General features: G+C 46.5%; 2 protein-coding genes across 3 annotated transcripts; one reads left to right on the top strand and one right to left on the bottom strand.

Moving 5' to 3' along the window:
- The first annotated feature begins 1,630 nt into the window (after positions 1 to 1,630).
- LOC136484077 (uncharacterized) lies at positions 1,631 to 11,592 on the top strand. 2 transcript variants are annotated; one of them, XM_066481247.1, is made up of 6 exons: positions 1,631 to 2,170; positions 2,267 to 2,316; positions 7,883 to 8,009; positions 9,428 to 9,532; positions 9,614 to 10,189; positions 11,358 to 11,592. In XM_066481247.1, exons 1-6 carry the CDS (start codon positions 1,744 to 1,746, stop codon positions 11,387 to 11,389), a joined length of 1,317 nt encoding a protein of 438 aa, XP_066337344.1. In that variant the 5' UTR covers positions 1,631 to 1,743; the 3' UTR covers positions 11,390 to 11,592. The 2 variants fall into 2 exon arrangements, with proteins under 2 accessions (XP_066337344.1, XP_066337336.1); XM_066481239.1 differs by lacking the exon at positions 11,358 to 11,592 and having other exon boundaries at positions 9,614 to 10,560.
- A 941-nt stretch (positions 11,593 to 12,533) lies between these two features.
- LOC136484067 (uncharacterized) lies at positions 12,534 to 13,377 on the bottom strand. The gene has a single exon (XM_066481232.1). The coding sequence runs from the start codon at positions 13,365 to 13,367 to the stop codon at positions 12,864 to 12,866; it is 504 nt and encodes a 167-aa protein (XP_066337329.1). The 5' UTR covers positions 13,368 to 13,377; the 3' UTR covers positions 12,534 to 12,863.
- Positions 13,378 to 14,384: the final 1,007 nt, after the last annotated feature.

The raw sequence follows: 14,384 nt of genomic DNA, 5'->3' as shown, positions 1-14,384 counted from the left end.
AAGGTATGAGAAATTTATGTTGCATTCATAGGTTGCAATACTATCATTCATGAGCACTCAACTACGAAACACATACAATTTCAAATGTTGCATACGTATGTTTCAATGATAATGACATGGTGATATAGATAATGCACATGATTATGAAATGACATGCAATTAGTGGAAGCCAAACACCTAGGGTGTTACAGCGAGCACCTGCTGCAGCGGCGGCATGCCTACGCCTCGGCGCCGCGCGAGTGAGCGCCGTCACTTCGACTTCGCTCCGCCTCATGTCCAGTGGGCATATACGCGTTTGTGTACGTATACATGCTGACAATGGGGCGCCGTGGCCTTCGGGACGGCCAATCCGCACCATGTCCTCTCGGATGTGGCGCCTTGGCCTTTGGTGGTGTCCTACCTCGGAGAAGACCACCATGCCGGTCGACGAAGGCATGGCCGGAGAAGACCGCCGCGGAGGCCGACGTCGCGGCCGCATCGACGGCGGCGGCGGCGATGGCCGCCGCGTCTGCGGGGAGGTTGGCGGGCGGTGTCTTGGCGGCCATGGCGCACGTCGAGGACTTGACCCGCGGGACGTCCCGCGCGCGCGGCCAACGCCAGCCGGAGCCGCTCCCTGCGCAGCGCGGCGAGCGCGACCAGGGCGTCGCGGAAGCTGCCATGCGCGTCCAGTGGGCCGGTACGGTTCTTCTATGCGTTCATGTGCAAATACATGCCTAGCAGTGGGCCCATATACATTTGAGGTGTAGAAAATGGCATAGACGGAGGGGAGATAGAATTATAATGGCAGTTCTCCGAATAGACGATTTGTAATAACGTATCTCCGAACTCGAAAAATTACAATGGCGTACATCAAAATAACCCAAAAAAAATGAATGAGAGGAATGTTAGCACTTACTAGTACATTATTTGTTGACGTTTTGGATCATCATCCGAAGCCGGACCATGTGTTTCGCTGAATTGGATATAGTAGTATCAATATCAGGGAAATGGAATGGTTAAAAAAATTGCATTCAGAGCTTTTTTTATAGGAATGCTTGAACAGTTCTGTACCTATATGATCAAAATCTAAAGTTCTCTTGGCAGTAGAGCTTGGTGTTGTGTTCAGTACATGTCCTTTTTTTTAAAAAAAATGGCTAAAAGTACATCGAATCCTATTATGGGTTTTGGTGCCCCCTCTCCCCAATTATTCAAATGATGAACATTGCGACTGCTGGATGTATTGGAAGAAGATTGATCTCTCTGTATTAGTTTTTACTTTATCTTGAGTTCTTGACTACATATATGAATGTCGCAAGCAGAGTCTCTGTTCGCTTGAGCTTATAAGTTAAAATCAACCCTACTTTTTTAGTTATGGAACAATGTTTTTCTCTCACACCAAATCAGTCCTACAAATAAGCCGTAGTAGCAATAAGTCCTGCCGAACAGAGCCAATGCTAAGTCCATATATATTTAAGAACATCTGACAAAAATACAAAATCATAGACTCCATACACAAAACATTTGACACTTAACATATACTATAGGAGAGTTATATACAAATAATAATCAAATATGACCAAGGTATAAACCCTTCTCTTGTCGATCGGTATAAACCGACCTGACCGACGCTAGACTGCTAGAGTCGTGCGTCGTGTCGTCCCCTTGGCGCGGCGCCCACCTCTGACCTAGCCACTGGAGATGCTGCTGCTGCTCCAGAGCTGAACCAAAACCCCGGGAAATCAGGCAGGCAGGCCGCCGGAGGAAATGGAGCAGCTGGTGGGAGTTCACCACCACCACCACTCGCTCTCCCCTCGGGCTCCTCGCACCCCGACCCGCCCGCAGACGCAGCCGCACCCGCTCCTCCACCACCTCCCCCCGTCCAACAGGCTCCGGGATCTCCACTCCCAGATTCGCATTCACCCCGCGGCCAGCAGGGTCCTCCGCGCCACCCCGCCCTTCTTCCTCATCCTCCTCGCCGCCGTCTACCTCCTCGCCTCCGTCACCATCTTCTCCGCCCCCACGCCGCTGCTCCGCCTCCGCTCCGCCTCTCCCAGGCCGCTGCTCCTCCCGATGCCCGCGCCGCCGCCGCCCCCTGCGCCGGAGCTCTTTGATCTAGACGGCGGGAGCGTTCGGGTCCGCCTCACCAATGTCGGCGCCGCCGTCACCTCGCTCCTCGTCCCGGACAAGAACGGTGCGGCTTCTCTTTGGTACCCACCTTCTGTTTGCTTGTGCTGTAGAGCGGCTGTGAGTTTCTTGGTTCACGATGCTCTGCTCGTTTTGCTCCCAGGGGTTCTCGCTGATGTGGTGCTCGGATTCGACTCGCTGGATCCGTACCTGGTGAGTTCTTGATGCATGCGTTTCATTTGGAACCGTTAATTAGCGCATTGCCTCATTTCTCGGAGATCTCTGCGGGAGTAGAGTTAGGAGTCTGAAGGGAGATATTTTATTGGTTTCTGACTTTTGAAAGTCAACTTGTGCGTGCAAGCGCTGCATATTGGTAGCTTGTGTGTGAATGTATCTGCGTATGTGCTGGGGCCCCTTCTTTTTTCTGGTTCGTTGGTTACTCAATTATGGCGTGTGTTTTGTAATATTGTACTACTATATAGAAGAAGATGAGGCAGTAATTTTTAAATAATTTATTTTCCTGCGAAAGTGCAGCAAAATTTATTGATTCATGTCTATAGAAACTTTGAATACTGTTATTAACTACAGTATTATGATGCCATCTCTAAAATATTTTTGCCAGTAATAAAAGCTTTTAACCTTGTATATGTAAGCTCTATCTTTAATATCTCTTACATTAAGGCATTACTCTCATCTTTTCTTGGTAACTTGGAGCATCCATTGTTTGGTTCAGTACGGACTTTAACAACTGTGCTGCCATGCCAAACTACATTGAGCGCTCAAAAGTATGAAGTGAAGTTGAAGTGTAAAAATAAACTTAAAATATGATGCCTCATTTGATTTAGTTTCGCCTGAGTGTTGCTTATAAGTTACAGCGCTAATACTGCATAACAGTTTAATGATTTTGCCTCTGACATCATTGTGGTCTTGATAAGTTTTACCTCCTAGGGTCTGAATTCTGAACACTAGTGCCATTTGTTACATTTCACATATAGTTTTAACTCATAGCATTTAATTGGGAAATAACATTGAAATAAATTCAACACTCAGCCCCAATGCTTTCAAGGCGTCGCTTTGTCATTGCTTAATCGCCAAGGCGCTCCACGTGGGACGCCACAGCAGAACACTCGCCTTAGATTCGTATGGCGTCCGCCTTATGACCGTGGCGTCCAGAAATCGTCGCTTTGGCGTCTGATTCACTCCAAATCGTGCGTGGCGGGCGCCATACACGGGCCCGATTCTGGGCGGCAAACAGGAGTGCGCAGAGAGAGCTGGCGCGCGGGAGAAATTGGCACGCGCGCAGAGAGAGACGTGCGGGAGAAATACAGCGCAGAGAGAGGAGCGCGCGGGAGATCTTGAAGGGGATACGGCGGCGGCTGTCGATCTGAGAGCACTGACCAGAGAGGAAGGGGAAGCAGAGGGGCGGAGGGAAGAGCAGAGCAGAGCAGCGCATCAGGAGGAGAGGGAAGCAGAGCAGCCACTCGTGCGGTCGTGCGGAGGTGGAATAGCAGTGGGGAGCGGCGGCGCTGATGGGGGTCGGGAACTCGGGATAGGGACCTCGATGAAGCCACACCCAGGAGGGGAAGGAGCACATGGGCTGCCTAGTGGGCTGGGCGAGCCCACTTCTTACTTGGCTCCTTTCTTTTTCTTTTTTTCCTTTCCTTTTTTCTTCGTCTACTGCTCTAAGCTGCTGTTTTTATTTTTTAATTAATTTGTTAAGGCGTCGCCTCTCCTCAAGCTTTAGTCGCTTAAGCGTAAGGCGGTAGTCAGTCGCCTCGCCTCGCCTTACCGCCTTGAAAACATTGCTCAGCCCCACACTTAATTTGTTTCAATATTGTTCATTACTGTAGCTTGCAGCATGAGTTTTATTTCAGTGAACTGTTTAGTTGTCTTGCATGTTTTCCTATTTCTAAAATCTTTCCTTCTTGTGTACGAGTGTAACTTCACGCTAATGGCAGCATGAAATGGTGTTCCAGCACTTACTTTAGAAACAACAGGTGGAAGATTGTGGCTGTGTGCCTCTGCCACAAACTTCACCTTTTTTCAGCTTGAATCACATTTTGCCAAACTGCATTATGTTGGCCAGCTGGCACCGCTAGCCAAGAGTCAGCATTTAGTATACCTGGTATAGAAGTAAATGCTTTTTCATTGCTTGATGATAGGATCCAGGAATTAGTATGGGTGCTGAATTCTAAAGTTTGGTTGACATCCTTTTCTACCACTGAACCACCTTAGAAGTTAGACCTACTCTGTTTGGTTTACAAATGCTTACCTTTTGGATAAGAGTTAGTCAAACTTTCAAAACTTTGACTATCAATATGTTTAAAACTATTTTGCTTGGAAATGTGAAAAATCATATATGTATATATTGTCTTAAAAATACTTACATATTCTCATAAATTTATTGGATTCTATAAATATATCAAAATACAAAATAGTGGTCCAAGGTACACATCAAAGACTATGTAATGTCCAAAATGGCCAAGTATTTTTTGACTCGAGGGAGTACTTTGCAAGTGCACTGTCCATTAATATTAACCTTTTTTGTTTTTATCTTACTTTTCAAATGCTGTAACTTCAGTTTTTCATTTGCAAACTAACTCATATTACTTTTAAGTGTTGTAGTCTTAATTTTATGGATATCTAGATTACTGTGTGGTGCTGTGTTCCTTGACTCCTAATTAATAACAAAATTGAAGCAATACATTACATCTCTTTGAGCAGTTCGCTTAAATTGCATGCTGACCACCCGCTATCCACATGTCATGGCTGGCGTGCCCATGATGGGATAAACCACAGAAAAGATGGTTGGGTGGAGTCGGCTTTGTTGGAGATGAGGTCTAGATCAAACTGTCAAAGATGAGAGCAAAGTTTTGCTAGGCGCTAGGCGAAATCTAGGCGATGACCCTTAGCCTAGCGACTAGTCCAGCCTAGGCTAGCCTAGGCGATGCTAGGCGTTTTTCTAGGCGTTTTGCCAATTTATATTTATATATCAATATATAATATATACATTTATAGCACAAATCATGAATAATTTAGATAAAAAATAGGGAAGGACCAGTAGACATACCTTAGGTCCTTTGTCCTTAGTTGCAGTTGATACACTACTGATCACTGAATTTCCTGCAGCAGTGCTGCAATAGAAGTGGACAACACTTTTAGATGCAATTGGGTATCAGTACAAGTGATACAAAAAATAGGAAATAGCAAGTTAGGTACTTATCTAAGGTCTGAGCCTTCTCCCATCCATTATCAACAAGAACCCCATACTCCCATCCCACATCATCTGAATTCCTTCTCAAGACAGTTGCTCCCTCTGTTCCACTTGCAGTTTCAGATTGACCCTCTGTTCCCGTCATCTGAGTTCAAGCCATCAATCAACAAATTACAAACATATACATGCAATCGCCAATCAGTCAACAAATTCATATATATATATATATATATATATATATATATATATATATATATATATATATATATATATATATATATACATGCAGATGCAGTCAACAATTTCACAGATTCATCATAGTAGATACATGGAATCATTCAACAATTTCATATTTCAGAAACAGAGGAGAGGAGAGCAGGGAAAAGGAACAACTGCAGGGAAAGGAAACAGAGGAGACCGGCTGTATATATTTGCAAACAGACAAAGCAGGGGAAGGAAACAGAGGAGCAGGGGAGGAGGACATACAGACCTTGGGAGGAGACCGGCGGGGAGGAGCTTCTGGCGACGAAGACGAAGAGACCGGCGAGGAGGAGCACGACCCGCGGGGATGAGCTCGTCGAGGAGGAAGGAGACCGGCGGGGAGCAGCGTCGCCAGCGGGTCTTGCCAGGCGGGGAGGAGGCTCGCCGGCGGGATCTGCTTCCAGGCGAGCAGCGCAGCCGGCGGGACCTGCTTCCCGCGGGGAGGAGCACGACCCGCGGGGATGAGCTCGTCGAGGAGGAAGGAGACCGGCGGGTCTTGCCAGGCGGGGAGGAGGCTCGCCGGCGGGATCTGCTTCCAGGCGAGCAGCGCAGCCGGCGGGACCTGCTTCCCGGCGGAGGTCGAGGTCGAGGCGAGTACGACTTTCTCTCCCCTTCTCCCCCTTATCCTTCTCCAGTGCAGCAGCGCGCGGCTTTTTCTTGCGCCTGGAGCTCTGCGCGCGCGCTCGCCCGCAGAGCCATTCTTTCGCGCGCGATGGCCCGCGTCGCCCGCCTAGCTCGATTCCGCGCCGCCTAGGGCTCCTGGGCGCCGCCGAGTCGCCGCCTAGCTCCGCCTAGTCGCTCCGCCCGCCTAGAGGGGCGATTAGCCCCCTAGTCCAGGCGCCAGGCCATAGCCTAGCGACTAGGCGCGCCTAGGCGAGACGTAATCGTCGATTTTCAAAACTTTGGATGAGAGGAATGAACAGTCGAACACAAGAGGGGGGCTACATTGATTGTTTCTTGCTTGCCTTTAATTGATACATCTCCTTTCCTTATATATGGAGTTTCTACTTGACTCGTAAGAAAGAGATCCAATCTAATACTACCAAATCTTATCTCTAACTAACCCTAAACCTGAGGGAGGCAGTGCTACAGGCCTGGCGCTACAATACGTTCCTGCTACAGTGCCGAACTAGCCCAAAGAGCCTGTTCGGTTGGCTGGTTCGTATCGTTGCTGGTTCGTTTATGTGAGAGAGAAGTACTGCTGGCTGGTTCATTGGAACAGTGTCCATGTGAGGGGGCTGGCCAGCCCAGCCAGCCAGCCAGCCCCAGCCGAACAGTTGGCTGCCCATAACATCTCATGCTGCCATTTTACTTATTCTTCCAGTGCACGCAGCCACACACCACCGCATTTAACAAAATGAAGCCCTCCTAACCCTCTTGTTGACAGTTTTAGGTTTCACTGATGTGGTCAGAGAGCATTTTTTAACATATTGTTCTCTCTTTACTAAGAAAGCAATACTCTATTTGTTCCAAATTATAGATCATTTTAGCTTTGTTCTAAGTCAAACTTGTTTAACTTTGACCAATTTTATAGAAAAATACATCAACGTCTAGAATATCAAATTAGTTTCATTAAATTTCCCAAGATCTTGGTAGAGCCTTTATTTGAACTTGTAGATTTTAATATTCTTTTTAAAAACTTGGTCAAAGTTAGACTTAGGACAAGGCCAAAGTGAACTATAATGGAATAGAGGGAGTACCTTTTTTCATCAAGTACTCTGTTGAAAAGTTTTATCAAGGGTGGGCTAGGCACAATGGTTGTCTCCACTTATGTCCTCGAGGTCTTGGGTTCGAATCAGCCTCCTTGCAAAATAAGCAAACACAAGGTTGCCTAGGAATTCCCTTCCCTAGAGGCCTGGAGTCCACCTAATGTGGTAGTTTTCAGTGCTGGGTATGCCCTCTTACTTTGTTTTTTTTTTTGAAAAGTACAGTTTCTGGAATGAAAACTATTTGGAGAACTGATTCTTGTCAGCTGGGATTGTTATTCCGCAGAACTCTTTTGGATCCCCCTAAACTTCAAAATGACCTTCAAAAGCAGCCATAGGTGGTAGGTTATCCAGTTTTATAGTTCAGGGGTTATGCGGATTTTCACGAAAGCATAGTGGGTGTGAAATGGATTTATTCCTCATTTAGGTTTGCATTCCTTTTCTGGTTTGCCCTTATATTTTAATGTACATTTTTCCCTTCAGGGATTAGCTTCACAACTGTGGCTGTTGTTTATCTGCAGTTTGTAAATCGTTATTTACGTATATCTCAGCGATCAAGAATTGCTTTGGTGCTAACAGTTAGAGTCTCTTTGATCAGAATGGAACCTCACCTTACTTTGGCTGCATTGTTGGTCGAGTTGCAAATAGAATCAAGGATGGAAAGTTCACTCTAAATGGGGTGCAGTACAATCTGAGTATCAACAACCCACCTAACACCCTTCATGGTAAGGAAAATCTGTAATGTTATATTGTTATTTAAAAGTTATTTAAACATGCAAATATAAATAATAATGAAAAATGCCTTATAACAACCCTGGTACTAAATGACTTTGACAAATTGGGATGTAACTGCATATGGTATTCATTGTACAACAAAGGCTAATAAATATCCACATTGTGTAGTTTGTACAAAGCTTTCAATGGGGATATTTTGTTATTGCTAAGCTATTAATTGTAGTCATATGATATAAAACTTTCAACGTCCACACTGTAAATTTCCCATTTCTCATTAAATACATTGCTGCTCTCTCATAGGATAAGACAGGTACACACTAATTTTGACTATCACCTATGCATTGATAATATTGCAAGTTACTGTCATGGACTACCCAAGTGGTACAATGATGCCAACAACCAGCAGCCACACTGTCAGGACAGGAGAAAAGGAGTTTGGGATGAGATTGATATTAATGTGTGCTTGTGTGAGCTGAGGGAGTTAAGCATGATCTGGCTTCTATGGTGGAAAAACCTGGTCTTGTGGTGGCCTGCAGCAGCAAGCCACTCTCAAAACTGGCTTCATGGGTGAAATGATCTTGCATTAAACTTGGTTTAGTGGACCCAAAGACAAATAGTATTGTGGGGAGCAAAATACTGTTTCCTCAATACTTCCTTTCCCTTGCTGAATGAAAATAACTGCTGGCTGCTCTTTATAGATCTAGGCATGGACTTAACAAGTGCACTCTAGAATTTTTCAATACCAAATCAGTGAGCTAATTAATGAACAAAACCAGTCATTAAACATCAAATATCGTAAACAAATAACTAATAGGATATAGGTAATCAAAGTATACAGGGAGACTTATCTCGGAAGCCACCATGTGCTACAATACCCTTACCCCCGACTTATGCACATCAGCACATGACAACTGAACCCACTAAGGGGTTGGGACACAAGGAGTAAGTGAGTAACAGTTACCCTTAGGGCCAGTTGAGGTAAGGTAAGGGGTTGCCATTGCCATTTCTTTAGACAAACAGTACAAATGAATCAATCTAGTTACAACTCAACTGCACAGTTTGAACCTCCTTTACATGATACTGAACACTTGCTGGACAAGATGTTTTTGACCAAAAGAAGGCTGGGGGAAAACAAGTGGTTGCGCTGCTGCAGTTGAGACTCAGTGACCACAACAGCCTTGGTGCTGGCATGCTCTGTTTTCTCGGTGCCTGCTACTGAACTATATAGTCAGTTAGATGTATGTTATTATCCAGTCTCTTATTTTGGTATATCTATTGTATTAGGGACACCTAACATCCAATACAGAATCACAGATGCATGTTTGCACATAGAAAGAAGAGATCTACATCACTTCAATTATTTGTGCTTCTGTTCCATTAACTAATCTAGGGGCAATACCATATTCAGGTGGATTTAAAGGGTTTGACAAAACTGTATGGGAAGTCGCCGAATGTAACAAAGGGGACAAGCCCTCAATTACCTTCAAGTATTATAGTAGAGATGGAGAGGAAGGTACTGTGACAATTACCTTCTATGAAAAATAACTGTATATACATGCCTTATTTCAATGAATACTAATGCTGTGAAAAACAGGTTACCCAGGTGATGTTTCTGTTACTGTCAGATATTCACTTCTTCCAAGTGCAACACTGAAGCTTGAGATGGAAGCCATACCATTGAACAAGGCCACACCCATCAGTTTAGCACAGCACACCTATTGGAACCTGGCAGGCCATGACTCAGGAGATGTGCTTTCACATTCGGTCCAGATATGGGGCTCTCAGATAACTCCAGTAGATCAAACCTCAATACCTACAGGCGAGTTCATGCCAGTAAGTGGCACTCCCTTTGATTTTCTGACTGGGAACAGAATTGGAAGCAGAATTGATCAGGTCCCTGGTGGTTATGATCATAATTACATGCTTGACTCCAGTGAAGTGAGGTCAGGTCTGCGACATGTGGCAAAAGTGGTAGACCTGTCTAGTTCGAGGGCCCTAGACATTTGGGCTGATGCACCTGGAGTGCAGTTCTACACTGGAAATTTTCTTCATGGCATCGTGGGCAAAGGAGGTGCGGTCTATGGAAAGCATGCTGGCCTCTGCCTCGAGACGCAAGGTTTCCCGAATGCTGTTAATCAACCTAATTTCCCCTCAGTTGTCTTTCACCCTGGTGAGAAGTACAGGCATGTGATGCTGTTTGAATTCTCTACCGAGTGATGTAGCGCATGTAGATATACAGCATTTTTCTTGTGTTTTCTGCTTGTCAGTAGTTAAAAACTATGGTGCAGCAGTTGTTGAATTGATTCTTGATAGGGCTGAATATATAGCAGAATGTAGCAAAATTAGTAGGAAAGAAACAAATTCGACATGAAGTAGTAGGTTACAAGGTCCGCATCTCATGTGAACCTGTTACTTGTGAGTTCAGTATAGTTCATTCAGGATTAGCAATTCTTGCATGAGTTAGGTTAACATCACATTTTCTGTTGAGAAAAACTGAATGCAAACATGATTTATTCGAATATTTTAAAACCACATGGAAAAGGAAAGTATGTTGAAAGATTAAGTTATACATGTTGTGTCTAATTGCCTTCGATATGGGACAGTACGTTCTTTCTTCAGAGTTATAACCATGAATCATGGTTGAACTGTTTCGTAGCTGGTATTCAACCTCATATTGGTTTGTAGATCCTTATTGTATTAAGCACTCCATAATGCACAGGGACATATGTCCATGCACCTCATATTTAGAACTCAGTCCATACTCCATACACCTTTCATGCCAACTATTGCGCAATGTAGATGGCCATACGCCTGTTGTATCGCGTCTTGAAAAAAATAATAGGCTTTTTATGGAAATAACTATAAGTTCTATTTTCAGTTTGTAACCTGTTGACTGAGAAAACTTCAGAAGGCTGCACATGTAGTGAAATATTTGTTTGAATTTTTTTGTGGCACCCATCCACTTCGGGAAACAGCATCTATCTATAATGATAAATCCAAGTAAAATGAATGTTGAACTGTATTCTTTTGCTAGATTTATATTTAGGCCTGGTTTAGTTCTAGGGTGTAAAGTTTTAGGGTGTCATATGGGGGTGTCGCTTGGGATGTTTGGATACTAATAAAAAGATAAATTATAGAATCCGTCAGTAAATCGCGAGATGAATTTATTAAACCTAATTAATCCGTCATTAGCACATGTATTACTGTAGCACCACATTGTCAAATCGTGGCCTAATTAGGCTTAAAAGATTTGTCTCGTAAAGTAGTTGCAATCTGTACAGTTAGTTATTTTTTAATCTATATTTAATACTCTATGCATGTGTTCAAACATTTGATAGGATATGACCTGCTTTTGATCCGAAGTTGTTAGATCTGATTCTGAAGCAACAGACAGGTGCAGCGCTGCAGCTAAATTTCAGTGGATGCAGCAATTCGCAGTGCGAGAGATTCCTTTGTTGGAGGAACCCGGGGCACTGTCTGTTGTTTGATGCATTGTACAGTTATTCTCAGAATGTGTTTTTAAAATCTGATAAATGTATCTTTCATCAAGCCGAAATCTACGTGTGGCGTTAATGTTTTTTTTTGGAGCTAAATATTTTTAATGGTTAGAAGTTTCACCGGAAATAACGAGTATTTGACTATCTGTGATGCAAGAGACCATTTTCATGGTTACGGAGAGCCAACGCTGCTGCTTCAAAAAATCAAGCAAGAAATCACATTATCCAAATGCAGGGTTGGTTAGACCATCTCCAACAATGGGACGCAAACGCAAAATGCGTACTGCATAGTGTTTTGGGTAGCCAAAATCATCCTCCAACGAAGAATCGAAACCAGATACCCATTCTGAGTGCTCGGTGAGTCGGAAGGCATTTCTGCCTCTTCGAAGAGAGAAGACGCAAACATCCAGTGGGGGCCCCATTGGAGCCGCAGTGGCGCAGCGCCCTCCCCCGCGCTGCGGCCCACCTCCCCGCCGGCGCGCGCGGCAAGCTTGCCCCAGCGCGACGAGCCTTGCCCCGGCGCGCGGCCCGCCTCCACCTCGGCCACACCATCCTCCTCACCTCCGCCATCTCTCTCCTCCGCACGGGATCGAGCGCGGGTCGCGTTGCCCTGCTCCGGGCGCAGCCCTGCCCCAGCGCAGCGGCCTGCCTCCACCTCGGCGCGGCGGCCCACCACCACCTCCGCACGTTGCCCTACTCCGGTGCGGCAAGGAGGGAGGCGGGGGTGCGCGGATCTGGGCCCGCCGCCGCTCACCCCTGGCCGGCGAGGCGAGCTGGCCCCAGAGCGGCCGCCCAGACCTGGCGCGCCGAGCCCTCCCCGGCGTGGCGTCCTGCCTCCCCGCCACCGCGAGCCTCCCCGGCGCGACAGTCTCCTCCACCTCCGCGCGACAGGCCGCCTCCCATTTGGGGCTTGCTGCTCGGCGCCTCCGTTGGAGAGCTCAAGTTATGCGTACCTCACTTTTTTACTGTGCGTTACCTAAACTGTCAAATGCGTCGCACGTTTGGGTTCCGTGGTTGGAGTCCGTCTTGATGGAAGAAAGCAGTGCATCCTCCGTCCGTCCTCCCTGTAGTGGAGAATGCAATGGAACAAGAGCAATACATTCAAAGTGAGAACCAAATTGGGCTCGGATTGTGAATCAATACAGTTCTGTCAATGGATAGCAAAATAGATAGGAGTCTGAAACACAGACAATCAAATCAAACTACATAATATGGATACGAGTCAAACCAGTCATAACATAAATACTTTTCTGATTTTCTCATCTACTGCACCTAATATTGGCACAGATTTCTCCGGATCTGAATCTGATACAGAATAATAACGCAGCATATCATCCCTCTAATCAGCTAGTCCAGCTGAGGCAGAGCGTCCCCGTCGTCGCCCAGAGGCCGGTAGCGGACCCTGGGGTGCCGCTCCCTCCGGCCGCTGCCGGGGTCCTCGGCGACCTCCGCCGACGAGCACATCCTCGGCAAGAAGGACCCACCATTGCCTGCCACGGCACCCTTCTTCTTCCTGGGCTTCTTGGCGTTGCTCCGGGGGCTGCCGCCGCCGCCGCTGGCTGCAACGACCTTGCTGCTGCTCTTCTTGCCGTGGCCGCCGGCGACCTCCATGCTGCGGAAGTACTCGACCTCCCGGAGCACCAGCGAGCCCACCGTGCCCTGCGCGCCGACCTCCACCGGCGCCGCCATGCCGAGGCAGCCGCAGCAGCAATGCTCGTCGGCAGGCACAGTACAGTGCTTGTGGGATGGCTCGCTGGGATTCAATATATGCGGCGCGACGCGGACAGAGGAAGGTCTGGCCACAAAGCAGATCATGAGGTGGCAGATGAGTTCTTTTGGGCGCTCGCGCATGGAGTGCAGTGCAGATGGCGTGGACGCTACTTCAGTACCCGACGAGATCGCACGCGCATGCTGTCCAAATTTCATCCAAGTGGTTGGTCCTCCCGTGGATGGATGCATTCGTTGGAGACAAGCAAACCAATGGTCCACATGGATGGATGAATATATGGCTAATGGAGGGCGTCTTGTGATGATCGTCCTGAGACTGAGAGTGAGAGTGGCGCCGTACGTCAGGACCGCGTGTTGGTGGCCAATGGAGGCCAGGCGCGTGCTTCCATGAGTCACCTGCGAGTACAGCGTATACACATATCTGACTACGCCGCACCACCCTCAATCCACGTCTACATGTATTTCGCGGACGGACATGGAGATGGAAGAGTACAATACTGCTGCGTAAGCAAGTGATCGTGCACACAAAGATTATTAATACTAGCATATCTTCACCCATTTATTTCATTAACGTACACGCCGTACACGACCATAAACAGAGGTTTACCAATACCACACACGCCATGAAACAACCCAAAAACTAGCTAGTAAACTATATAAGCACGCAGTGTAAGATCATTGACACTAACATATATACTTCACCGACTTTCACAGGATATATATGCATGCATGATCACATAAATAATATATCTTCGTGCCTGAATATTTTTTTACTCAATTCTACCATTATTCGGCCAAGCATCCGAAGAGAAGTAAAGAACTGCATAGCGGCCGTTTCTAGCACACGACAAACTTTGAAGATCCGCTCCTTGTTTTCTTTGTGCCGTTTTAACAGTGCCCACTGACGAAAGCCAGTTGCGTTGCCTTGACCTGAAGCAGACTGTGCAGGAATATAGTATAATATATAGAGCCGCTCCATCAGACTCCAGACTACGGTGATGACTAAACAGACGCATAAAGATGCACTGGCAAACGAGGCTGAGCTTGTAAGAAGAGTGGCTCAGCTAGTGTGAGACTTGTAGTGGATTCCTTGAGCTTGAGTGCACGAACGCCAGGAGGCTTGGTCCATGTGAACCCTTG

The sequence above is a fragment of the Miscanthus floridulus genome, chromosome 1, assembly GCF_019320115.1.
Source record: "Miscanthus floridulus cultivar M001 chromosome 1, ASM1932011v1, whole genome shotgun sequence".
NCBI classification, from domain to species: Eukaryota; Viridiplantae; Streptophyta; class Magnoliopsida; order Poales; family Poaceae; genus Miscanthus; species Miscanthus floridulus.
This window is presented reverse-complemented; position numbering and strand designations above follow the sequence as displayed.

Excerpts from the sequence above, each read along its gene's own strand:
- LOC136484077 (XM_066481239.1), top strand. The coding sequence starts at position 1,744 with ATGGAGCAGCTGGTGGGAGTTCACCACCACCACCACTCGCTCTCCCCT. Across the intron at positions 2,171-2,266 it reads CCTCGTCCCGGACAAGAACG|GGGTTCTCGCTGATGTGGTG; the intron begins GTGCGGCTTCTC and ends TTTTGCTCCCAG. Across the intron at positions 9,533-9,613 it reads TAGTAGAGATGGAGAGGAAG|GTTACCCAGGTGATGTTTCT; the intron begins GTACTGTGACAA and ends TGTGAAAAACAG.
- LOC136484067 (XM_066481232.1), bottom strand. The coding sequence starts at position 13,367 with ATGCGCGAGCGCCCAAAAGAACTCATCTGCCACCTCATGATCTGCTTT.